This window comes from Fringilla coelebs (genome assembly GCF_963513975.1).
Source record: "Fringilla coelebs genome assembly, chromosome: 9".
Lineage (NCBI taxonomy): Eukaryota > Metazoa > Chordata > Aves > Passeriformes > Fringillidae > Fringilla > Fringilla coelebs.
The window spans coordinates 14,452,369-14,479,480 of NC_140067.1; the positions used below are offsets into that span (position 1 = coordinate 14,452,369).

The 27,112-nt window shown below is 43.7% G+C and overlaps 1 protein-coding gene across 1 annotated transcript; it reads right to left on the bottom strand.

Moving 5' to 3' along the window:
- On the bottom strand, positions 1 to 27,112 carry SYDE2 (synapse defective Rho GTPase homolog 2). Its single transcript, XM_084211524.1, has 7 exons — positions 26,910 to 27,112; positions 22,842 to 23,543; positions 13,198 to 14,297; positions 10,415 to 10,541; positions 5,575 to 5,756; positions 4,530 to 4,761; positions 1 to 2,410 (listed from the first exon to the last, which is right to left on the bottom strand). The coding sequence occupies exons 1-7, from the start codon at positions 27,016 to 27,018 to the stop codon at positions 1,908 to 1,910; spliced, it is 2,955 nt and encodes a 984-aa protein (XP_084067650.1). The 5' UTR covers positions 27,019 to 27,112; the 3' UTR covers positions 1 to 1,907.

Here is a 27,112-nt window from a genome sequence, read left to right on the forward strand (position 1 = left end):
TTCTGTAGGTATAAAAGTTTAAAAAAATACATCGATTTACTGATAAATGCTTCAGGTTAAATTTACATTTTCATTCATATCATTATATTGCAATAATTGTTTTGCATCTTTTAACACTTATAAAAATAAATTAGTGAGATTGAATAACCCATTGGAACCATGCTAAAATAATTCCTTAGAAAAGAGGGGTGAAGTTTGCCATAGCAATTCTTAATTCTTTGCTACTGTAAATAAATAACTCTTCAATTAAGCAGTATAAGGAAGTACAGGTTAGCAGAAAAGCACTTACCCACAGGGTGAATGGAAAGCCATGGTGGGATGTCAAAAATCGTACCAAAAAGATGTAAATTAATTTCTACCCTGGCAGCTGACAGCATGTGACCTCTGAAAACACCAAAACCTTCTCGGCCCCACCTGCCCAAATCCCCCCTTCCTTGGAGTGTGTATGTGACCTGTAGAGGACAAGGAATGACTCTGGATGTCCTTTTGGTCAGAAGGACTATCAAAACACCTGGATATCATTTGGTGACTATTTTTACCAGAATCAAGAATGTGTTTCCTTAACAGGAAATGTTTAATGGCTCACCATAAATGACTAGAGATAAGAGCTGCTCTGAGCAGATGGTGATAGCTGAATCTAATAAGGTCACAGTGAACTGCAATCCCACCCAAACTCCCCAGGAGTAATATCACTCCACCCATTCAACCTCACATGACAACTCTGGTTTCCATTTTTGTGAGAGTAATACAAAAAATAAAGAGTAACTGGCTTTGTGCTGAATTTGTATCTTGCATCTCCAGAGCCACAAGCCTTCAGAGAGGGCTCAAATGCATCTAACTACCAGCAGCAGCCAAGAGTACCACAAGAAGAATACATGAAACTCTGGAAAGAAAAAACGTACCAAAACATCAAAAACAAAGCAAGAGGTTATAAAGGAAAAACAAAAAATATTTCTTGAAAAGTAAGTACTTTCCAGACCTTCTTTATATGAGAAAAAACCCATGGAGGGAGAAACAAACAATGAAGGGAAAAAAACCCAAACCAAACAAACAGAGAAAGGGGTGTGTGTGTGTGTGCGTGTGTGTGTGTGTGTGTGTGTGAGAGAGAGAGAGTTAATAGTCAACACCTGCAAACGGCTCTTCCTGCAATACACAAGGTCATTTCCATTAATCATTCACCCTACCTTCTCTCTGGCCATGTTTCTGTGCATAAATCAAATGCTGTGTTACCCAAAGGGTAACCTTGTCCTGGCGTCACTGAACATGTCTTCCTGGAAAAGGAACATTTCATAATTCTGGGACCTTTCCTTTACAAAGATGGCTACAGACACATGCACATTTATACATAGATATATACAAACAAGGTTAGAAAAATATTTATTTTTGCTTGTTTAAATAATTACTGAAAAGTGTTAATACAGTAATACGTTAATATTTGTACAATTAAAACTTTATATATAAATATTATATAAAGCATTTTTCATAGCAGCCATTGCATATATAGTAAAACAAGTCTATCTGAAGTCCCTGCTGCAAAACTCAGGCCAAGCAGCGTTCATCCTCTTCTGAGAGGAACATCTGTACTGGAGCCAGGAGTTCAGGAATGAGGAATCCTGCTGCCACTGACAGCAGAGGTGTTGCTTTATCTTCTATCAGGTACTGCCCACCTAAGTGCATAGTGTTTTTAGGGAGAAATGCCACTATGTGGAATCACATCACAGTCTAAGCTTGTCTCCAACACAAATCAGAACAAGGCCTTCCAAGAGGAAGGCAGAAACATTACGGAATGGCTTCAAATGTGCTAACACAAGGTGGGCCGTGGCCTTACCACAAGGTGCTCGGGGGCACCATCACTCCTCACACAGCTAGGGAAGCCCAACAAGGGCACGGAGGCACAAGGACAGGATTTAATAACTCATATTTAGTTTGTTTTTGTTAAGTTCCCTTTCCAGGTTTCCTATGAGAGTATCAATACTTTCCTGCAGGTCCTTGAGGTGCGCCCTGTGATCCGCCGCAGAGTCCATGGCTGGCACTGGCAGGCAGCTCCCGAAGGGGTGCTCTGCGGGGCCGGGCTGCGGGCGTCCCGCGGGGCCCTCCGGCTCCTCGGCCCTGCTGCTGTCCTCGCCGCTCTCGGTGCCCTCCGAAGGGACGTCGTCGTAGTCTGCCTCGCCCAGGCAGTCCCTGGGGGCTAACAGGTAGTTCTCCCCGCAGCTGCTCCAGTCCCCAGCATAGCGGTTGCTGGACGGGCTGTCGAGGCCCGCTGGCCTCGGTCTGAGCACCCCCGACATCTCGGTACCGCTCAGGTTCAGCACCTGGGGCCTCTGCCTCTTGGGCCTCAGGTAATTCAGGCAGGACGAGTGCTCAGGAAACGCGTTCAGGTGGGCTGGTTCTTTGGCAGGCGAGTGATGAACTAGAAGAGAGAAGTTAAACCGGTCACAACTGGCCCCATGCTGCAACTAAAAGCCCGTGGCAGCTGCCCACTGTCATCCCTCGATGTCCCACAAAGACCGTGCATGAATACACGCAAACTTACGGCCAACACATTGCACACTTTTTGCCACTGTTTGATATCAAATAATCAGGAAAAACTATAGCAAAACATTAATTTCCAAAATTCATGCTGGATTCAAATTATAGCAGAGAAACCTCTCCAAAAGCAGAAACTCCCAGAACACCAATTAAATTCATTGTACCATCCTGCTCTGGGTCAAAGAAAAGCACACAGCTCAGTTCACACACTTCATCCAGGCTAAGGAGTAACAGAAAGCAGGCACTGCAAAAGAGGTTAAAACACAACAAAAGCACCACCACTGAGAAACACCTAGAGAAGCTGACAACACAGCGAGATGAGCTCTCGTGCTTCTCGTCTGCCCCAACGCTCTGTGCTACCGAAGAAGCTCCCCTGCAGTAATCTTTCTGTGCAGCACAAGCAGAGGCACACTCACCCACACGGGTTTGCTGGCAGCATTACCTGAGCTCAGGACTGCACAGCACAGTTACTGACAGGCTCCTCCGCTGCGACCCACTGCCTAAGGCAAACAGCACTGCTCTCTCACTGACCTGGGCCTATTAAGTATCTGAGCTACAAAACTTCTGGTTTTACACAGACCACTGCTTCTTGTAATGAGCAGCAGAGACTTCCTATTCCCATTCACCACTGAAAAGGCAGTGCACACAAACCCATGCAGTTCACCACGTGAGCCCCTCCTTGTTAGACTCCCCACATGCAAGCACAAAGATTCAGTCCTGAAATGCGCCCAATCCTTCTCCTTCTGGATCCACAGCTCAGGTCTCTCCAGGGGATTTCACTTTATGTCTTGCACAGTAACATGCAATAACTCTCACTGCTTTCCCCCCTTACTATAACAAAACCCCTTCTGTTTAGACTATGCTCCATTAAGATGAAGGGCCATGGGTTAACAATAACTTGCCAGTGTTACACGGTCTGACCAAACAAGGCCTATTTGTTTTCGCTTGGAAATATACGGAAATCCAAGGATTGCACAACATGTTGGTTATCAAGCTGTCTCAAACTACAGGAGATTAAATATAAGGGACCAGACTGTAATCCTTCCATTCAATCCAAGTGTGCTGTTTACACTGTGTGGTATTCACCTACTCAAGTCCCTGCATTTGTGTTTTACCTCCCTTTTAACACAATATCCTGCACAGTTCTTGCAAGCCAAGGGATAGGACTTGGCTTTTTCTTCTAAGTGAAGGAAAACTCTACTACTTACCCTACTCCTACCCTCTTAGAGCAATACACACTCCTATGTGCAGAGCTGCATCCACTTGGGTTTGCAGTCCACAGCAGCCATGCCGTAACCCATCCCCAGGGTTTCAAGATTAGTTTCTGCACAGTATTTGCTGCCCAAACATCTCTTGGTCTCCCTCTTCCTCCACCTACAGCCCCACCTCTCCTGCACAGACTCACTCATCTGACTGAAAGCTTTTCATTTTTGGGGATCAGCAGCTTTGGAGCCGCCCACCTGCAGTGACAAGTGAGCAGCAGCATCTTCAGTCACCTCAAACCCATAATGGAGTAGCAACATTTTTCCTTATGCAAAGCTCTGCAAAAACAAGTAGAAGTTGCAGACCTTTTACTCTAAGGATGTCTTCAACTCTGCCAAATTACAAGGGTGGAAATAAATTAACCCCAACAGGTCAAAGCTGAAGAGCAGGGGAAAAAAAAACCCCACACCTCTCTAATTCAGATGTGGAAACTTTAATGTCACTGGGTTTGTGTTTTCTAGTGTCTTTAGTCACCACATAAAGTCTTTACTATTTCTTTCACTATACTCAAATGCTGCCATATGGTAAGAAAGCAAATAAACTAACAAACTTCCCATTTAGCAAAGTGCCCAAATAGAAACTGTCATAATTTATTTAGATTAACAGGTGATGCCATAGAACCTCACACTTTAAGAATTCTGATGCTATTCAATCATGCCATGAATTAATGTACAGTGTCACACAGTGCAAACACACAGCAATGGTTTGACTTTTTTTCCTAGATCAGATGAAAGTACCTGGCCACAACTGAAGTAAGTAGTGAAGAACCTCTATGTGCTTTTTGAAGTCCAGGGCACTAGCAAGCTCCTCGGAGTCTGTGAAGACTCTGTTGTTATGGTTGGTGGTCTCCTGCCTCTGGCTCAGTAACACAGGGCCAAAACACACAGCCAAATTCTGGCATGTCATCTTATTTACTTCGTGGTAAGAAGCCACCAGTTTCAGGTGATCCAACAGCATCTTCAGGGTAGCCTAAAGAAACAAAATACTGCTCAGGAAACCAAACACTAGACAACAGTGGTGCTGGTCACAGCTCTAGAGAGAAAAGATCAAGGCTGATAGCTCTGGTTTTACTACCAACATCCATCAACAGAACATCTAAGTGCTGAATTAGAAAAGCTGTATTTGACTATGACAGAGCAGACCAATTAAAACAGACTTTCTGGTAAAACTCTGTTTCTTATCTGAACTCAGTTTCACATGGATGAGTTTTCTCACAGTACATCAGGAAGGGAGGAGAGGCTGCAGCAGTACAGATGATCCAGGTACATTAGAAAATAAAAAAACTTTCAATATGATGTCAGCATCTGAACAAGCTTCCAGGTAATTCCAGATACTGTGGAGGCCTCTGCCTCTCTCCTTCCCCCTTGAAGGGGCTGTGGTTTGTGGTGCTACACAGGAATGTGGCAGGTTAACAGTGCACAGCTCTCTTACACTGCACAGCACGGGAAGCAAAGGCTTTACGGCATGTACTTAAGAAAGAGGAATGGATTTGCCCAGGTAATTGCAACATACAGATCAGAGAGCTCCACAGAAGTGGAGCAGGACAACACACAGGAATTCTCATTTATCTGATCTTGTAAAAGTAGACATCACAGCCTTTCATTCAGTTCTAAAGAAACGATATAAAATGAAAACTAGAGCAAATGCAGCAATGCAGACCCTCCTAACGCAAGTGAACCAATTGATCTGATAAACAGCTCCGAGACGTTTTATATCCAGAGTGAAAATGCTCCCTTAGCTTCTGAAGCTTGTGATTTACTTGAACGTGCTAACACTACTCACCTTCTCAACCTCTGGCAGGCAATCCAGAAGGGCTGCTGTGTGCTCAGAGTCACTGGGGTCATTCTCACAACCACTAGCCGTCATTTTCAAGGGATTTTTCACCATTGCATCCAACACTGCTTCATAGAGCTGCTTGGTTATCAGGGGAGAGGGCAGCTCTCGCAGATAATCCTTTAGGACACCTAATGAGACACAACAGCTGCCTTTAACAAGCTGCAGATTCTCTTTGCAGCAGTTTTTGGGAGCATTAAAGCACATCAACTGCACTCATTACACAAGAAAATCCTCTGTGTCAGTGTCAAACCTGGCACTCAGGAGCGAGGAATGGGAGGACACCACCAAAAGGGCACAGCAAAGAGGGGCTGGAGCACAGGGCTGCTGCATGGGCAGGAGTGAGGACACTGGGCACCAGGCGAGCATCTCTCCAAGCTTCCCTCCTCCTTCAGGGAAGGGGAGGCAAGGAAAGGACTCAGAGCAGTCTACCTCCCATCCAAGGAAAGGAGCTCCTACAAACACCAAAGTCCAGTTTGATGATCCCTCCTTTTATATAAGCCTATCAGTTAGTTTCTCTTTTCTGTTTATTTTCAGCTATAAAATTATGAGCAAACATCCCAGTGCCAGGGGCACATACAGCAGAGCACATGGTGTCTTCTCACCCAGCCAAGCACAAACCAAACATGTCCTCATGAGAGAGAGCCACCAGCCCCTGCTACCCCTGGGTACCCTGCAGCCCCAGCACCCCATGCACTCCAGCTGTGACAGATGTGATTCACACCCACGGGAGGCACTGCCTGGTGCCCAGCACCGAGCCCTCCCTGGGGCACAGAAACACTGCAGCATTTCTGCAGCTGGGGTGTAATGGGGCAGAGACTGTTTCCAGGGACTGCAAAAACCAAGGAAGCACCTCATTAACACCTATTCTTTCCAAAGAGGAATTGAGGTTTGCATTCTTGTAAGCTGGCTTTGAAACCTGGCTGATACTTGATTTTGAGAGGGATTGCAGTGACTAGAAGAATAATTAATAAAACTAAAATATTAACAGCAGCCTCTGGAAAGGACATAGCAGATGCTATCCAGGAGCAATATCCAATACAACCAACAAAAAATTGAAGAAAATAAGCCTGCTTCCCAGCAGTTTTCTTTCTCCTTAAAAATTTACTTTCTGTGCCACAAATATCTACTAATTTTAGCTAGATCACAACTGCATTTAAATCCTTTGTTAGGAAGAAATGCTGGACTAAAAGAAAGAGTAAGTACCTGTTCAAAAGCAGGTACTGCAGTTAACAAAGCAGCCTGTCCTCCAAACAGGTAAAGTTTGAAAGGCAGATTGTTTTAGCAGGCCCTCCTCACAACCTTGTAAAATCTCACATCAGAGCAATTACCATCACACCGTGCTATTTAACAAAGCAACAATTTTCACTAACTCAAGCCTGTGTAACAGAGCTGTAAAATGAACTGTACGGTGTAGGCTTTGTTACAAGGTAGTTTCTAACACAGTACAGGGAACAGAAGTTAACATTTTGTCCTTCACACGCAGAATGCATGTAAGAGTTGTCTTTTACCTGTATAAATATTTTCATTTAAAAAAGAATCCTGCCCTTGCAGCAGTGCAGCTACCGAAGCTGTGCTGCAGGAGCAGCACTGCCTGAAGCAGCAGTGCCCTGATCCTGAGCTGCCAAATCCCCTCCTGCTGCAGCACGGGCAGGGGCAGCCGGGCAGAACCATCTCTGCAGACACCACACGCCCTCCAGGAGCTCACTCTGTGCTTAACGTGGGAACATCCCCTCAGGAACACAAAATATGAGAACAACCACTTTTTCCTGAAAAAATATTTCCCCTGGTGTTTTGGTGGGATTTTTTTGTTTGCTTTAAAAAGAATATGCACTTTTGGTACTTCTCCACTAAAGTGGCTAGTTTTTGTTTAGTAACTTACTCATATTCCTCCCGTCCCACCAAATATTTTTTCTTCCCTGAATTTAGAGGCTCATGTTCCCTATGTGGATTAGCTGGTTAAAATATTTATGAAACAAATGTGGGAGATGCCGGTGCTGTACAACATGGTCTGGGATATTTTCCTTTTTTCATAAGCAAAACATTAGCAAGAGATGCTGACTTCTATCAAGATCTCTGTTTCAGTTGTGCTTTTTTTGGAGGCAGAGGCTGAAATCAAAACCAGCTTAGAGTAGGAAATTATATGTTCTAATCAAATTGGCTTATACTAAACACTGGCAACTGTCTATTAATAATTATTTAGCAGGAATTCCTGCAATAGCATCCACAATCACAGGACTACCACCTGCCAAAGGACTTTCTCCAGTTCAGCTCCAGATAGCAGGATGGTTTGAGAGCCATGAATGCCCCTTGACCTTTCTAAATCCTTTTGCTATTCACTCAGCTAAATTAGCCCTCTAAGAGGCTGCTGTTATTTTTTTTCCATGAATCTACGCGTCCTGCTGCTGCCAGCCCACTAGCACATTCCTCTTGACAAAACCACACACAACAAATTTAGACAGAGAGTAGAAATTGCCATCCACTTCATTAATTCCTCATTTTTCTGACCCACTGAACTGTTAAGAATATTGCAAGCTTTATGCAGATATGAATTCACATGGATGCCAATAGACACGATGCAACAACATGGCTACAGGTCAGTTCCATGAACTGCCTGCAAGCCTCAGTGTGATCCATGAGCCCATTTCATTGTGTGTCAGCCTGTGCCAATCCTAAGAGTATTTCTCAGTCAAGATTTAATCATTAAATGTTCATTCTTTAGTCTTTGGAGTGCTGTCAAAAAAAATATTATTCATCTTTTTGGAAAGGAGCGCTACTCAAATTTCAAAAAGGACATAAGGCAGCACTTCTCTTCAAATCAGCCAAGATTTATGCTGAGGATTCATATTCTGTGGAACACATGTTTTGGCTGATAGAGGTATGAATCATGTGCATCAGCCTCAGCATTAACTAATCAGGGGAAACATTCCCTCTCAACCCAGCTCCCAAAGCACATGCAGTAAGTTTTGTGGGCTCTTTTATTCCGAGCAGTAGGCACAGTGGCTAACTCAGCTGTCCACAAAAGCTGTAGTTTCCCCTGTCAATCCACAGCAGGCAGCTTCCAATAACTGGAGCAGCTGCATTTGGTCAGTGGAAGGTACAGATGCCAAGAGCCCTTCCCTCCCTGCTCCCCCAGCCCCCAGAGCCCCCCCAGTCAGTCCCTGCAGCACAACGCTGACACAGGCACTGCAGGCACCTGCACAGCACAGCTGCAGGGCTACCAGGGAAAAGAAGCTGCTTTTCAGTGCAATTCCTTAAAACTCTTTTTCCCTTGTAAGGAAAGCAGCAGGTAAGTAAGCTCTTGCAAGAGAACGTAAACTAAGGCACACCCAAGAGACTTTCTATAAGGCGGAAAACAAAGATGTAGTCTTTTCACTCTCACAATGCAAACTCTAGATGCAAAATGATTTCATGGAACAATCTGATATTAGAAGTTCTCAGCATTTCTTCTCATTAATTTATTTGTAAAGACAAGAAAATGATCCAGTTTAAAAGATCATTTATACTTTTTACCTTTACGGTACACCTCGTTGATAAAAGACCTAAACATTCTATGGTTCTATAAATACAAGTTTCTGATGCTGAGAATGCTGGTACTTGTGAACAACATTGAGCCCCACAGCAAAATCAGCCAAGGCAAGTAAGGCAAACTGACTGGCTGCACACTCTGAACCAAGAGGTTTATGTAACTCAGTAAATGTCATCGGGTACTATCTTCTGATGACATGTTGCAGCATTATAAAATGTAATGAATAAAATTAATTCCCAGTACATTGAAATGAAACAAACCTCCAAACAGGGCATAACTCTTCTATACAGCTGGATGTTGGATATTACAGAAAGGATTTTGGCACAGAAAATTTACACCCCAACTACTGTTACATGTTCCATCCCTTGATATACAGGCAGTGAATGCTTCTGACTAATTTCTCAGAGCAACTGGCTTACTCAGTGATGCCAGAAATTAGATCAACTTTAGCTTATATCAATAGTTATAAAACTGTTCCAGTTTTTAGCAAACCAGAAAAACCTCAACAACTTACTTCAGTTCTGCAGTGCAACTCCTGTGAAAAGAGCCATGTGAGAAGCTGATGCAGACAGGCTGCCCAGGACCCTTCTTGCCTCTCCTGCAGCACAGCTTCAGTAGCTGCACTGCTGCAAGGGCAGGATTCTTTTTTAAATGAAAATATTTATACAGGTAGAGCTTGCTTGCACTTCACTAAGTGAAGGGCCACTCGAGGGAGCAGGAGAAAGCTCAGCAAGGTTTCTACAGAAGCAGTGATCAAATGAAGGCACTTTCCTGCAGCTCTAACTAGCCTGCACAATACAATGGGAATTCTGTTTCCTTAACTCCTCCAATCTCCAACGTAAAGGGGAGAACAGCTGGTCCAAGGCAACCCTGGGTCACATGGTGAGGATCCACCAGCACAGCAGAGGTGCCTGATCACAACCAAGCTTTTCCAGATCTGCTCCAATACAAATCAATGGCAGAGGTTAAACCAGCTCCAAGACCTCAGCTCCTTTCAGACTCCCACTTCCCTCTGTACCTGGGGGAGCAGTTAGTGAAAACAGGTCCTTCCATGTCCTCCCCTCCCTAAAAATCACTGCTGCTTCATTCTTACTTACATCCCCCTCAATAACTCCACTCAATCCCAGCCAGCTTTCAGCAGAAATTAAAAGCGTGTTAAAATGACAACAGAAAAAGAGTTCAAAGACAATGTCCCCCTTTTAAAGGTACATGAGGAACATGGCACAACTCTGTTGGAAGAAAAGCAAGTAAATGTGTTACCTGTTATGACATTAATATCTGGGTACTGGCTCTCACAGAGAGTAACAGCCTTGCTGTCCCTCTCAAACGCCTCTCGAAGCTCTTTCTTCACCGCTGCCGAGCCACAGAGCCGGTACAGCCCCACCACCTGCAAGCACAAACCACAGCCCTCATCAGCACTGCCTGCCCAGGGAGCAGTGACTGCACCAGAGAGCCCAGCAGCAGCAGCTGGCTGGGAATGCAGCTCCGTTTGCACAGTGAGGCTGTCCCATCACCCCATACAGGATCAGACACCTCCCAGGACACAGGGACTGGGAGCACTCAGAGAGGGATGCTCCTGTTTCCTCAACAGTCAACGTGCTGAGCAGTGTTTTATTGACATAACACAAGTTCTAAATTGGAATGGCTTCATGGCTTGCATTTATGCAGAATTGGGAAAGAAACACAGATTAAACATATATTTGCTTCTCACCCTACTTACTCAGATCATCATTATTTTTCCCGGCATAATTGTTTAATTATTCAAAATAGAATTCGAACTTCAGCAGAAAGAAGAGACAAGTGTTTAGAGCTTTATGTAATCAAAATTGCAGTCCAAATACAGTCATTAATCATTAGCAGAAGAAAAAGTCATGAAACTGACTCCATAGTAAAAATGAGGAAAGTTACAAATCAATTAATAAGCCAACACAATCCTAAAATAAGTGAAAGCATTTTCCTACAGTATTGTATTGTATAGTAAAAAAATTAAAATTTACTTTTATACCCTTAACCAGAGTTTCAAGAAAATTATGCTACTCCATTATTACACCTATAATATGTTGTTTTAAAGTTGACAAGATGCTGACTTCCATGTGTTTCAAATTATATTGGAAATTTTCTGCAAAACAGCTATTATTTAGCATGTTTGAGGTGACAGGAGTGAAACCCACACCATTCTTGAACTAAATTGCCAATTAAATAATGCACTTTCATGTACTGAAATTTTCCATTTAATCATTCTTTTTCATTTTTATCAGCACCACTTATGCAAAGTACTACTATGATCTTACAAAACAAATTCTTAGAAATATTAATTTTATGTTAACTAGCACTATCGGCAGGTGTACTGAGCAGTAAAAGATTAATTCAAAACTACCATGGACTCAAGACAAAAAATTATCCAAAACCAAACCAAAGAACCCCACCTGTACTGTCTTAAGACCATGAGAATGAAGGTATGCAAGCAAACATATTTTCCTGATCGTATATTAATTCCTGTTTAAATAAATGGAAAGTTACCCAATGGAATTTGTACTCCCCAATCTCAAGACTGAGTATGACCTAGTATATGCCTAAGATAATTTCTTTTAAAGTTTACTAATGCCACATCTGAAATCTCCACATCTGGTGGAGATTATGCACCATGACAGTATTTGCAGTCTATAGGAAAGTCAAAAATGTCAGACAAGCATGTGGTTAAAAGAAGAAGTTAAGAGTGTATTTAGCAGTTTTGGTTCTCTTTGTGCAAATACAAAAATAGATTTCATGTTCAAAAGCATCAAGTACACTCAGATAACTCAAATCTCAATTGCTTCATTACCAGCGTTGCCTTGATTACCCAAGATCATTTGCATGACTAGGTGCTAATAAGCCCATAATAAAGTGCTGAAACCATAGGACACATATACTAGAAAGAATAAAACTTCTCTTTTCCAATGATTGGATGGTAAGAGAAGTATCCACAAGAAAAATCACACAGCTAATACCAGCGATGACTTTCAGCAAAAGAGCCATGTGGAAGTTCCATTTCCCTCCATAGTTCATGACCTGGGTTATAAACAGCAGAGCTAATCTCATCACACCTGCAAGCATATCCAACCTGTCAGCAATTTAAAATAGTAACACTGGTAGGTGTGACTACTTCTCAATTTCACCTGAGTGAGAACAGGTGCAAAAGACAAGAAGGGCTCACGCACGCTGCGGAACAGCAGGCAAGAGTCCTCCCACCAGTTTCAAATTAATTGCCGTGGGGAACATCTGAGCTTAGGACTGTGCATAGCCCTTCTTAACAGACCTCTTGTCTAGCACCCATAACCACTGATTTTTTTCCATACCTCATTTCTCACATATATTTTTATTCATTAGATTACATCAACCAATAATGGGATGAAAAAAAGACAAAGTACTTTTGCTTTGCAGCACTCCCAGTTTTGAGGACAACCTGAAGAAAGACAAGGAGCGGTGGGGTGGGCAAAGAACTAATTCAGCCCCTCAGGGACTCATCCTAATGCTGTGTACAAAGTGGTGACAGAGATGGGTCTCAGGCACACTGCCTTCAGACTCCACCAAAAGATGGGCTCACTGTGTCCCTGCATGGAGTGTCTCACTATTGGGTTTGAGCAAACAGTGAACCGTATCGTTCTGGCATTCAGATGTGTGCCCCTACAGACTGACCCATGTCTCAGGGGTCAGACATTCTCAAGTTCTCAACTGATCTCTGCTTTCTGAAGGTGACTCTACACACTGGGGGCTGCAGGTTTGTTTCACAAACCCCACTCCTAAAGCTCTGTTAGGAGCAGTTCCTGTGAGCAAGTGTACTTCTCCTCTACAAAGGCCAAGCTGGAAGTGCTGACTGCACACAGTCCTGTTATTCTTCCCACATTACAATAGGCAGTGTTCACCACACACAAGCAGCAAAGGAAAAAAAAAATTGACTTGTAAAATGTTTTTAATTTCTTCCATTTCCACTCACTATTTACACTGCAACAACAGCTATCTCAACATAGAAATATTGACAAAAGAGATGAAAATATGCACAGTACCTGACAGCCTCTCTTTTCAATCTCCAGAATGCATTTCTGCAACAAAAGCGGCACCATCAAGCCTGCATTTTCCTTCTCTACAACTTTCCTAGCGTCCACCCCAAACATCACAGGCTCACGGTATGTGTCAAGGCCATCGAGAGAGTTCTCCCACTGCTCCATGAGTGACAGCTTGACATAAATAAGCCCCCTGGGCTCCAGTTTGACAGCCAGCTGATGTGTTTTGGTGACCCGAAAGAGAGTGGGAAGAGCCACAGTTCCATGACAACACACTCTGTTTTTCCGTGGGGTGGGTTCCCAGCTGAACACCACCAGCTTTAAGTGCTGAGCATTTTCGATTTCTATGTTGAATGTGTGGTCCATGTCAAGAAATGTCGTCCTACATGTGAGCAGGGCAGTCCTTGCTTTGTTTACTGAGTCAACCTGTATTGCACAAAAGACATCTTTTGAGTCTATTCGTGGTGGCTTTAAGTCTTCAGCACCATAGAAGTGAATGCTCATGAGTCCAGAGATGTACTGAGAGCACTTGGGTTGATCAGAAAAGTTGTAGTGTCTGAAGGCATCAATATCTATTTCGGGTTTACCACTGTTATTTGGAAGGCTCTCCTTTCCTTTCCCACACTTGGTGTCATGTCTGTGTTTACCTGATTTTGTTATAAGTTCAGGAGAGTCACCATCACTGAGGTAACCACCTTTGTTGAAGGATTTGGAGCTCCTCGAGCTCTTCTTTTTGTAGGTGTGTTGTGAGGACACACTGCTGTCAAGATGGTAACGGCTTATCACATTCCTGCTGGCAGCTGTGGCTGAGTTTCCAGAAGAAGGCAAAGACACTGTATGGCTTGTATCCCGGCAGCTACTTTTCAGCAGGGAAGGAGGATTATCTGAATTACTATGGCTTGAACTTCCCTTCACACTCAGCTTCCTGCTCAGCTCTGGCAGCTTTTTCATTTTCATGGAAAGCTTCCTCACAGTCCTGGGAGATTTAATTCTATCAGGGAAAGGCCAGTTGATTGATCCGCTTTTTTTCAGGGGACTGGGACTTGGAGGAGAAACTTCTGTGGAGGGTATATCAGGCTTGCGTGCAAGAGCAACTCCAAACCCTTTAGAAGAAAAGAGAAGGAATAATCATTTTCAAACCACAATTCCTGGCAATGAAAAAAAAAACATTTCAACTTGGGGAAAACATGTACGATTTGTCATAACCTGATAGGTACAGTTCATTCAGACACCCATCACTCATTCAGTCAGATGTTCACAAGTGGTCAAAAAGCTGTGCTCTGCTGACTTGTTCAGCCAAATTTGGCAATTCATTGTCAAAAGCCAGATTTGTTCTGCTTTATGGAGATGAAAGGGCCAGAAACTACATATAAACAAATGAGCAATTGCACCCGCTGCATTCAGCTCGACCCATTTGTGCCGCCTCCCCCAGACAAGCACACACGGCCACATTCCTGGGGCACAAGTGCAAGGAAACCAGACTGAAAAAATCCTGGAAATATGGCAAAGGCACCCTTGTCTACAGAGCAGTTAGCTACACGGCCAACACATCAGCATTACCACTCCTCTTATGTCTAGAGGAAAGACACTTGTCTCTAGTAAAGAATGTGGCTCTTTGTGTCCCTCTATTACCTCAAAGAGCCCTAAATCTCTCCTGTGCAGATGCAGGCAGTCTCACACCTTTTCTTTCATTTTTCTCAGCTTCTCCTTTCTACAGCATGATGTAAGATTTATTCCTTCCAAAAGCTGCATCCTGCACTGCCTCATTTCACTGCCTGCCAGCAACTTTCCATGTTTCCTGGCACTACCACCCCACAAGAGACTTTAAAGTTAGACAGCTCCCAAGTGACATCCTAACAGCCTCACATGAAATCGCCCCCCTTTTCAAGGTACCAAAAAGAAAAAAAAAAAAGTAACAGCAAGCACTGATGCTAAACAGAGCAAAAGAAAAAAAACCAAACCAACAACAGTTCCTCAATTCAGCAGTAAAGAACAGCTAATTAAGGAACACAATTAGACATAAGCCAGTACTGCACACAGGCAGGAACCTGTGGCTCACCTCATGCTCTAATACCCAAGGAAATGCAAATACCAAGTTTTGCTCAAGTCATTCTCACTTTTACCAGCATGAGGCAGTAATAACTGCAAGAAAATTGATCAATTTACCTGAGTTAAGAAACAATTCGGGGGGAAGCTGAGGGCAGAATGATAGATATTAATAAAATTACATTATTACTTTCACTTAGAGTCACTTTTCCTCCCCTTAAGAAACAAAGAGTGCCTCTTGCCAGCAACAGCCATGCCAATCGCCATTTTCAAATGTTAGCAGCTCCCAAGAGGACTGGGTAGCCTTGTCTGTGCAGGCTGGGGTTCTATAAAACCCCTAAACACACCAACCCTGAGTGAAGCAATTAGCCCAGGCAGCTCACAGACTCAAACACCTTTATCCCTCCATCATTCCCCTTTGCTAGCCAGGGAAAAGGAGACTGCTTACAGCATATAAAAAGAAAGAAAGAAGTGTTGTTTTCACAAGACGCTTAGTAAACCATACTTTAAAGGGGTTTCTCCTTCAGATTTGCCAAAGACTTACTACTTTAATTCTAAACTAATCACTTCAAGCCCACAGCAAGTAATTCTTACAAGTACTTTGTGCATTGAAATTAATTCTCACCATTGAACTGTAATGTACTTTTTATACTTCACCAAGCCTTAACAGCTAAATCAGGCAATCTGGTCTTTGACCAAAGTCATCTGCTGTGGTTTTGGTTCCCTCGCCCCCTTCCAAGAAAAACCCTACAAAGGCTAGCTCTAGTCTCAATAGAAGTTTGGATTAAGTAACTTTTGCAGACAGTGGCTTAAAAGAGTATCTTTATAAAAGGAAGTTTCAGTTACGAAGAATAATGCATAGAATCTGTTTTCCAGAGGAACAGAAGAAAATTCATTTAATCCTGCATCTCATAGAAGTAGTTCCCTTGCAGGGGAAGGGCTATTTCTAGCACGCCTGCTGTGCTTTTCTGGCAAGCAGCTAGTTAGAAATGTGGTGTTTGATAAAGGCAGACAAAGCCTTCCCTTGTACTGCAAATCACCGCACGGTCCCACTGGTGGGCTGGCGAGGAGCGCTCTATAGCAATCACTGCCACACTGCAGCCTCTAACATTAATCTCCCTTTTCTGTCAAAACTCTTTGGCACAGGCTTGGAAAAGCAGGCCAGCAAATTAAACTTCCCCCCCCCCCAGTTCATTAAAACCAAAGAGTCAATCTAACACTATGACTTTTATGTGTCCAACTTCTGCTGCGTTCAGCAGCAAACAGTTCAAGTGAAATATGTGGCTGGAGGAAAGTTAACAGTGCAGTATTATGCAGGATGGTATTCCCATCAGCACTGAGCCACATGTTGTTCCACTAAAGCCAGCAATGTGCTGAGGTATGCACGCAATTTTAAAAGAGTGTACATGACAACTCTGAACAAGCTGCAGGAGGAGTTGTAGCACAGTCCAGTAACACTTCACTTCCCAGCCTACCCAGCTTTCTCACAAGGGTGACAGCAAAACTGAATTGCACCTCTTTTCTCATCCAAGTTACAAGACTGTGCTGCGAACAGCAGCTAGACATTAAAAATATCCTTACAGAAGGGTGAAAGGAGAAGGTAAAAGGTAAGAGGCACCTGTTGCAGCAGGATAGTGTGGGGATGGTCAGTTTTAGATATACAGCTACCATTTATATGTGTATGAAACATTTATCTTTTACAGTGAGGACACTCAATCCCTGGAAACAACCAGGGACGTGGTAGAGTCTTCACCCCTGCAGGTTTCCAAGCTACAGCTGCATGGGGCGGGGTAGGTGGTCTCACTTAGGCTCCTCGTTCCTCTGAAGGGTGAGCCAGATGATCCTCTGAAGCCCTCTCCAGCCTGGGCTGTTCTATTATACTGGCTTTAATACATTTGCCTTCTGCCTTCTGACACTTCAGCAGTAAGAATACAGGAAAAAAAAAAAAAAAAACTTTTTGAGAACAATGCAATCCAATGACACCCTAAGTAACTATGTGTAACATCAGCTGTTGGTTCAGCTTGAGTAGAAAGCCATCTTTTACTTTGCTCAGCACTGTGGCTGTGTGAAAGCATAAAGCCTTTCCATGGCCACAGAAACATGACGAGCCCACAGTGCCTCACAAACCAGGCTCCTCGGCCAGCCCAGCCATCCAGGTGCCCACAGGACAGTCACTAGCATCCCCGCAGTCAAGCAGACCCCTACACAACACTGCCACAAGGGAAGAGAGGGCTCAGACTCAAACACTTACAACACAGCCCCTGCCAGACATGTGCAGTGATCTAGCACAGTAAACATGCTTGTCTGACCCTGTTTAATGCTGTTTGTATGTGTTTGGGCACATTTATCACTGTCACATCCATTGCCAGCAACACATGCTGTTTTACAGGCACATTTGACTACCCTGTTATATATGTCACATTCCCCATTGCTTAAGATAGGGTTTCTGAGTTAAAGTTACTCAGAAAACCTGCAATTTATTTTTGGGGAACAAGTTGAGGTGACTAAGTTGGTCAGAAAGCTATCAGTTGCTTTCTACACCAAGCTATTGGTGTAGAAGTATCAAACAGCCACTCTCACACCTAATGGAAATGCTGAGTTAATGTATTAAAAGTGAAAAAGCAGCAAATCAAAATAGAAGAGCCCAAATATCTCAAAACCGTTCCTGTAGCAAACAATAGGTGCAAGAGGGCTACTGGTTTTCTGTGGTAGAGAGATACTGATCTGGATCTTCAACTGACACACTGCACATCAGCTCTACTGATGTCAAAGGCTGTTAAGTTTCTCAGGTGCAGGCACAGTTCTAGACCTGTTCTGATATAAAACTTCAGAGCAGAGCTGTAAATGGCATTGAGAGAACAACTCATGATATATCAAACTGAAACAACTTCAATTAAGCATCACCTCTATCTACATCAGTAACTGGGCAAAAGAAAATTAAAAAACTAAAAAGCACTTTTAAAAACTGCATTAGAAAGCAATTATTTCTATGTAAAATCTTAATTACTTATCTAAATTAATGGAAGAATCTCTGCATTTAAGACGTAAAGTCTTTTTTACCTATTTATAAATTATTACTTTGACCAACACAGTCCTTATCTCACATACTGCTTCAGAATCAAGGAATGGAGAAAGTATTAAAATGGTAAAAAAAATAATCTTGGAATTTTGTAAAGATAGTTTGTTTTCTTTGATTAGACACTGATACTAATAAAACTGTGATGAACTCATCAACCAAAGGATCATTTTTATAGGAGCAAAAGACAGAAAATACATTGCTTAAAATTGATATGGGAGGTGGTTACAGCACACCCCCTCCAAGGCACGAGAGGTGAAGGGGGTGACCAGTGCCTGCTCCTCATCCTGGTGGTGATCCTCAGAGCATCCACCATGGGGTATCTCACTGCAGACAGGAGCAAGCAGGTGTAGCAGCACTTTACTGACCAGATTTAAAGAGTTCAGCATCTCCAAAGCAGCGTGAGTTTGCTGCAGATATTTGAAACATTAATGACCCTGCACACGAACCACAGGCGGCTCTGCTCAGACGCTGGAGCTGCACCAAGGCACTCCAAGGCTGGAGCACCGCGGCGATGCCAGGCACTGCCTGCCCGGGCTGCTCTCACAAACATTTCCTCTCCTCACTGGGTCTTTCACAGCATGAAAAGCAGCTCTGCCCCTATTTTCCCCATCAGAGGATATAAACATTTACTCAGGATAAATCAGAAACTGAAAAAGGCAATAACTATTTTGATGGAACTGCTCCCACTCCACAGTGTTACATCTTGTTCTCTCACCAGGCCTTTATGGCATTGTCACCCCATGAAGCCAAGACAAATGCATGAATAAGCCCCTGACCTCCAAAAGCACGTGCACAAACTCCCCAAAAACCCACCTAAGAACTGGCTTCACTTCTGCAGGAGAAAGAGGGAGCAGAGGGACCTTTCTACCAAATCCCTAACCATTCTGGTATCTCACACATTGCGCAAGTATTTCACATCAATGCACTGCTGTACTGTGAAACCAAAGCTCCCTGCACTTGAAAAACAGGTAAACCACAAAGCATCTTCCATCTGGGAAATAAGCATTAAATTTCAAAAATAATATTTGTAACATGTGGAAGGAAAGGTGTAGATAGCATCTGCTGCCCAGTATACTCTATGAATATTGCTGGAAGTTTGCCTGCAACATGTAGCATGCAAAATATTTGCCTACATTGGCCCCAAAAGATGTATTTGGAAACCAGGATAATGGTCACAGCCTTAAGTGGAGAAAGAACCCTGTAGTTTTAATAGGAATTAAGCCAAGTTCCAGTTGGCACACATTAGGGTTAAGTGAGAACACGGGATCCATCTTCACTTGCCATAACATTGGAAAGAAATTGTTTACAGTGATTCTTACCAGGATTTTCCACCCAGACAACTAACTCAAGTACATTTTTAGTAGCAAAAGCACAATCCAGATCCTGGCAACCTTCAATGACCGGTCCTACCCGGATGTTGCTCAGATACAGATACATGAGATGATTCCACTCATTAGATAGGCACTTATACCAACAGTTATCCTCCCCAAAAGCAAAAATATTGCAAATTCTTCAGAAGGCACTATTCAGAGCTCTGTGGTGTAAATCTGTCTCAGGAGCCAACATTACAAAGGGATGCTTTTCTTCAACAACTTGCAGGTGATATACACATCATCTATCAAAACACACAGTCATGAGTTCAGTCCTAAGGAGTTATAAAGAAAATTTACTTCAACATTTTACAGTGAAAAAAAAATTCCCATATTGCATTTGTAACAAAAAAAATATTTCTATTTTTCAATCATAACCATTTTGTCTGTGCAAGGAGACACATAATTAAAAACAGCATCCAGGGTTCTTTCCACTTAAATTCTTCTCCCACAGACCTAGGAGCTTAAGCTGGGCTGTTTCTACATTATTAACTTGGAACCAAGTTACCTTCTTACTCCTACCTTTTGAATACGTGCAATAAAAAAAATACAGGATTTTTTTCCCCAAGCTTTGCTATAAGGGTGCCTTATTTCTAATCAGTTTCTTTTTTAAAGCCAACAAGGCAAGAATTATTCACTAAGGAATTACCTGACAAATCCTATTAACATAAATGGCATTTACTGTAGAAAGTAACCAGATTAATACCAGGAGCTAGCAGTGTAAATTAAGACTATGGGACAAATTAGCACCTCTACAACTATGATCCATTGTACTAGTAACAGTTACAGGAAATACCTATTTGGTGCTCTGTTTGGAAAGACCCACAGTTAACAGAATTCTATCATTTATTCTTTTCATAAAGAAATCTCCTGTCTAATAAAGACTCAAAAAAGCAAGCAAAAAGAAAAAAAAAAGGCATTACTATTTTCTCTCTACAAAGTTGGAAATCCAAGTAAGGCAAAAGTGTCTATAATTTTAAAGGTAAAATTGTTTCCATTGTCCAAACAAGAAAACAGCAAATGACAAAATAAACAAATACATATATATTCTTGGATTTTGTACTGCCCCACTTTTTTTCTGTCTGTGCTTCCGGAAATCTAACATTTAGGCTCCAATGCTAACCAGTATTGACATATTATATATGACATCAATAAGAAAGGTAAGCAGACTTTTCCCCAAAGCTTTAATTTCTTATTTGACAAGAGTTATTGCTTAATGTACTCAGCTCTCTACAAACAGAGACATCCATTTCATACCAGCTATATAATTCAAACAAGGTCCTAACACTATAAATAAAGTGAAATTTGCCATGGTGCCTTTCATGTAGTAATTTTATATGGATGAGCTGTCATTTCAAATTTGACTGAAAATAACTGTAGATACTTTAACTGGATTAAAAAGAACTAAGCCACTTCTCCATAATAAAGCCAATTACTAAGCAGCAGGGATCCACTTCATCATCAATTAATCTATTCAATGTGATCACCACCCAACACATGTAGAAGGAGAGCTGCATTTGAAGTACCTTAATTAACTAAAAGCATAACAAACAATCAGGTGAAATTCGTAACTTCTCTCCCAGTTTCAGGGAACTCTTGAAATTGACAACTTTGCTTTCAGAAATAAATGCATCTTCAGTATGAAAAGAGATCTGATATTTGTCTTCTTACAGAAAGGGACTAACTTCTTTAAAAAAACAAATAATCACCCACGTATGGAGAGATTAACCAACTAAATGGAGGTCAAGCAGTCTGCAGGACACACACGGCCTTCCTAAAGAGCCACACTTAGTGACCTCTACAAAGCATCTAGAGCCCCAACAATGACAAAAATCTACCAAAGAACATATTATCTCATCTGTCTTGCAAGCAAATAAAACTGGTCTAAGTATTTAAAGCAGCTATAAAGTGAGCTATTTGCAATAACTCCCAAAAACTTTAACACACTTTGCAACTAAAAATATGCTTGTATCTGCAGCATTTCCATGAAAAGAACAAAATGTGAGCCCCCAGAAGACCAAGAATTTTTTCTTCTGCTGTTAACAGCAGTTGCTCTGGTTCTTTGAAAATAAACCCTGTTCCCAGAAGTAATATCTCTACACCAGGAATCCAGGCACAGCAGCTCCCAGTACAAAGGAACATGGGGCCAGGATGGTGAGGCTGGATGGGGACAACCCAAAAAGAAGCCCCTCCAGAAGGCGATGCACACCTGGGCTCCCACACCAACGTTTCAGGTCTTTTCTGATCAACCAGGCAGAAATACAGGCTCTTAAATGTCAGTGTAAAGTGTAACCTTTCTCCAAAGAAAGGAACCTGGAATTCCCTGTCTCCTGAACTTTACGCTGTTTCTAACTTTGAACAGGACACTAGAGTTAAGGTCGAGATAATACGAGGCACGTAAGTAATTAAAAGTAATACCTTTTTGGAAAGGGTTGGGAGAGTTTTTTCTGCTTACTTTTGTTTGGTGTGGTTTTATATTTGTTTGGGGTTTTTTAACAGACTGGGAAAAATCCTTAATATGATGCTGGATTCACACACTAATGGAATTATGGAAACGAGACTATCAAACACTCAGCCAAAGATAACAAGGAACAAAGAGGCTGCCTTCTGAAAGTGAAAACCACTCTTCTCCAGTCTATTAGATTAGCCTGAGACAGTCAACAAGACAGTAATTACAGAAAGCGACGTGATGAATAGCATTTACATGGTCTACCAAAAGGTCTTTATTAAAAAGTCCCAGACAGCAAGTAAAGAAACTTCTGCAGACATTAAGTAGCTTTGAGGCAAGAATCCAAGGCCAGGGCTAGACACCAGCTGACAAAGGAAACCCACTGTGTCCTCACATTACCAGGCTTCAGCAAGCTCATTTTGTAAAACCTTTGTCTTCAGTGAGGTGGGGGCCAAAGAGAACCCAGGCCAGCCCCACCTGGACGTGCCATGAACAAACTGACTGGGAAACAACAGTGCACCCCTGAACTTAGCAGGCATCAGTCTCACAACCTGAGTCACTTTCAATGCACTTGACATGCATTTCCACCCAAACTTAACTTGATAACGTAAGAGGTGGAGAAAGAGAAAAGAGACGTAACAAAGGTTTATCATTCCCCTAACATACAAGAGGTCCAAACACTTATGTTTCTGGGCAGTCTTACCTGTGGAAGGACACTTGAAGGCAGGATTGTCCTCTGCTGCTGGCACGGCGGGAGCCTTGCAGGCCAGCCTGGGCAGGGGCTGCTGCGGGTGCTCCCCGGGCTGTACGGCATCCGCCGGGCTGCCCTCAGCGGGCTGGGCCCCGCCGCTGCCCGCGGCATCCGCGCAGCGTGTGGCACCCTCAGGGGGACTCGCGGCCCCCCCAGAGTCACCCCCAGGATGGGCTTTGTACCGAACCGACGGGGAGCCCACAGCAACAAGGCTATTCACAGCAGAAGGGGGGACCCCGGGCAAGTCGGGCTCATCGTCTTCAGGGATGGGGTTGTACCATATTTCTCCTTCATCATCCGCGTCGCCGTCCTCGCCGCAGTCGGGGCCGGCGCTGCCCAGCGCGGCCGGGCTCGGCAGGGCGCAGCTCCGCTCCCGCCCCGCGGGCGGCCTGCAGGGAGCCCAGGGCACTGCGGGCTCGGGCAGCGGCACGGGAGACCTGGGTACGGGGACCACGGCCCCGGGCACTTCCTTACAGGCATTTTCTTCTTCCAGAGGAGGAGGGGGCCGTCGGTGGGTGCTCTGCTGCAGCCAGCTGCGTTTCTTGGAAACGGTGATGCTGTTCACCTGCGGCCTGTGCTCGGGCACCTCGCTGGCCTGGGGGCACTCGGGCTCCTTCCTGCTTCTCGAAGCTATGTAAACATTTTCTATGAAATCTGTTCCCAGAAAGGAAGGCAAAAAGAGAGGGAAAGACAAATGTTTAGAATATCGTTTTGCTTTTGACAGATGAACACATTTGCTGTTGTATAACACTTGCATCAGACCTCATCCGAAAGGACAAAAGATAAGGTGATATGAGCACAAAATTATATTTCAGCCCATCAAAGCAGAATGTGCACGTAGCTAATAAAGAGCCAGGCATGTTTGGCTGTATTTTTAACACCACATAATTTAGATAAATGGCAGTGAGATAGCTCTGCTGAAAGGTCATGCATACTTCCACAGAAATGGCTGTTTTTTTCTGCCAAGTTCAGGTGCAATTAGTTTGAAAAGTTACTACACAGTCCTTCTCCAGTTTAGTTATGCCAACGAAGACACAGTCCAAATGTACTGCTTAAATGGCTACAAAACTCCCACATCTATTAATTTCTAGATTTCTATATAAATAGAGGTGACAATATGTCTTACACAAGAACCTCCAGAAAGGACTGTCCTTACCAGCTTTATCCTTCAATTAAGACAGAATCATCCCCTGATTTCGGGGGAATAAAACAAAACACACCATCATGAAAATAAGGGAGGAGAAAGAAGAAATGTAGAGAAATTCTGAACAACAAAAATTTCATGCAAGAAGTAAGCAAATTCCACTGCCTGTTCTCAAAACTTGCGAGTTTCATTGAAGCAACAGACAAACATTTGATTGTCCATGAAAAGTGTTGCTCACACCTGAGCCCCCTGTCAGAGCACAGCCAAGCTCCACTCAGCAGCAGTGCCGTACCCCCCTGGCTGCAGCACATCGGGGAGCTGTGACCCCTGTACTAGGACTGGAAGAAAAGCTGCAAACACATCCAAATTAAAATTAGGGAGCACGTCAGACAACCCTCATGCTGCTCTGCACACGAGGACAACCCACACTGGCTCTCTCAGCCATCAAGGCTGAACGGGGATAACTGAGTTCACATAAAACAGACAACCTCTTTTCACATGAAGCCCTCTGCAATTGGAAATTCCAGATGGAAGAAGCTATTCATTACTACTTGAACATTATTCTTAGCAAAGAATTATTTTCACACCAATAATGGATGTTAAAATATGGGCACCTTTCTGGAGGACTCATGGAGCAGCTCCGTAAATCCAGCCAAGTTTGCTGTAGAAAGGGAGACATGAAAAAGACTCATTTGAACACCTTCCCTTTGACCCTCTTTTTAGGTTTGTACTTTAATGATAGAAGAGATCCTTGATAAGATCTGAAACACCACCATTTTATTTGATGAAAGATTCATCATTTGGTGATTTTTCAAAAGCATAGTTTGCTTGTTCAGCTAAACTGCAGTATTATCACTGTTTGTAATTTGAAGAAATAACTTGTTTCAAAGAATTAACAAAATTAATCATGCTCCTTTTGAAGCCTTTGCACACCTCCACTGAAGTGCTTTGCTATACTTGGGGCCCAAGTCAGTCAGGTAACAGAGTCTGAGGAAAACGTGAATGCAGATCTCTTGTCAAAGTTTCAGTGATTTGGCAGCAATCATACTCCTTCCCCCACCCACAGCCTAGAAATGGAAGCATGTCGTTGTAATGGTTCCTCCTTACACACTGTCGCGCTACAATTTCAAGTAAGAACTAACCAAAAGGATAGCTCTGCAATGGGTACAGGGCTATGCCTATGTTTCCAAGAAGTCTCTTTGGGTCAGGGACTTCTCGGGTAGGCATCCTCCCAAAGTCCTTGCTTCATTCCAAGGCTGGTTCCTGCTCCGATGACATAAATAGATAGAGCATCCGAGAGCTGTATTTCCACAAACAAAAATATCTGCTACTTCCTGCTTTGCTGTGGAAACACGGGTCCTTCCGCACTGGTTAGGGCAGCCTGCAATTCCCAAAACAACAGCTCCTAAGCAGTACAGTTTGCCTAAGCATACACCCAGGGACACATCTGGTGTGAGCCTCAGGCTGCTCTCCAGTCCCAGCAGCAGAAAACTGTTTTCAACATCCACCCAGGTATCTCCATAACTAGCCATCTGCAAAAGCTTAGTGCAGAACCATCAATAAGCACAAGCCTCCAGCCTCCTCCACCAAGGCTGCCCACGGGGACACTCCACCTTCCACAGGACTCAGGACGATCCCCACTCTCACCGATTGGAAATGCCCACGGAAACGCGTCCAAATTATACACTCACACATACATCTCCCAACTGCAGTTTCTGCAATTGCTAGCAGTATTTGCAAGCACTGCTTCCCCTTTATTCGAACTTGGCCCTGATCCTGAAAGCCCTTATGCCTGTGTTTATTTTAGTTACAAACTGGTTCACATGCAAGTATCTGCACAACCAGTGGTTCAATATCATAGAGCCAGTTTTCAATGTTGCTAGCTGTTACAGGAGTGAGTCAATTTTAAACAAATATAGAGCTCTGAGAGACCTACAGGTCAGGAACATACTTTTTGTTCTAGAGCAATGCTTCATTCAGAAGAATGCTGCCTACTATTAGCATTTTCACATACCTATTTAATATTACATTTAATATAGTTAAGACTTGTCTCCACACAAATACCAAAAACAAAACCAGTTCCTTTTCAAAAGGCTTCAATATGGTGTTCAAAAAAAAAAAAAGTCAGATATTTCCTTCATCTTTCACTCCATTGACAAAAAAAAAAGAGATAAATCAGTATTTCAAGTTAAACTGTAATAGTACCAACACGTGTATGCTCAGAAATCAAAGCTTCAATGTTTCAACTCAACTGCAGGCATAGCTGACCTTATGCCAACTCCGTGGGCACAGAAAATACTTCCCCACGATACCATGCCTTGCTTTGCAGATTGCATGGAAGCAGGGAACAGCTTTATCCAGCCTCTCCATATATGGATCAAACAACTCTCAGTTCTTCTGGCTGATATTTAAACACGTTCTCTTTAACTACGCTTCCTAACAAAAGTGTAAGATATAACTACTATATGGTCAAATGGAACAACGACAAAACTGAAAATTGATCTTTAAGATTTCGAGTGCATCTTTAAAAAGCAAACAAACCAACCAAGCCCAGCGGGCAAACAGCAGCCGAGGAGTGACAAGCAGATGTGGGAGACAAGACAACGAGCAGGGACGCGCACACAGCGCTGGTCGAAGCCCCAGGAGCTCTCGCTTTCACGCGGAATTCCCGCTCCCAGACGAAGCGCAGGTACCGATGGCACGCTGCCGCCGCCGAGGACCGATCCGAGACCCAAGCTCCCGCCCGGCCCCGGCGCGGCGCCCCGGGCAGCGGGCACGGAACATCCCGGTGCCGCGGGAGCCCCCGCCCGGCGCTGGCCGGCAGGTGGAGGAGCGGCCGCGGGCGGGCAGCCGGAGCCTCGGGGCCGAACACTTACCCTGCGGGGCGCAGACCCCGCCGTGGCGGTGCCCGGCGCCCGCCGCCGCGCCTCGCTGGGACCTTCTGCCCCGCAGTTTGGAGAGCGTCCTGCGGAGCGGGTCGGCCATGCCTGGCGCTGCCTCCGCGCTCAGCGGGCGCTGCCCCCCGGCCCGCGGGAGCGCGCAGCCCCCGAGCGCCGCGGCGGCCCCGCCGGCAGCCCCG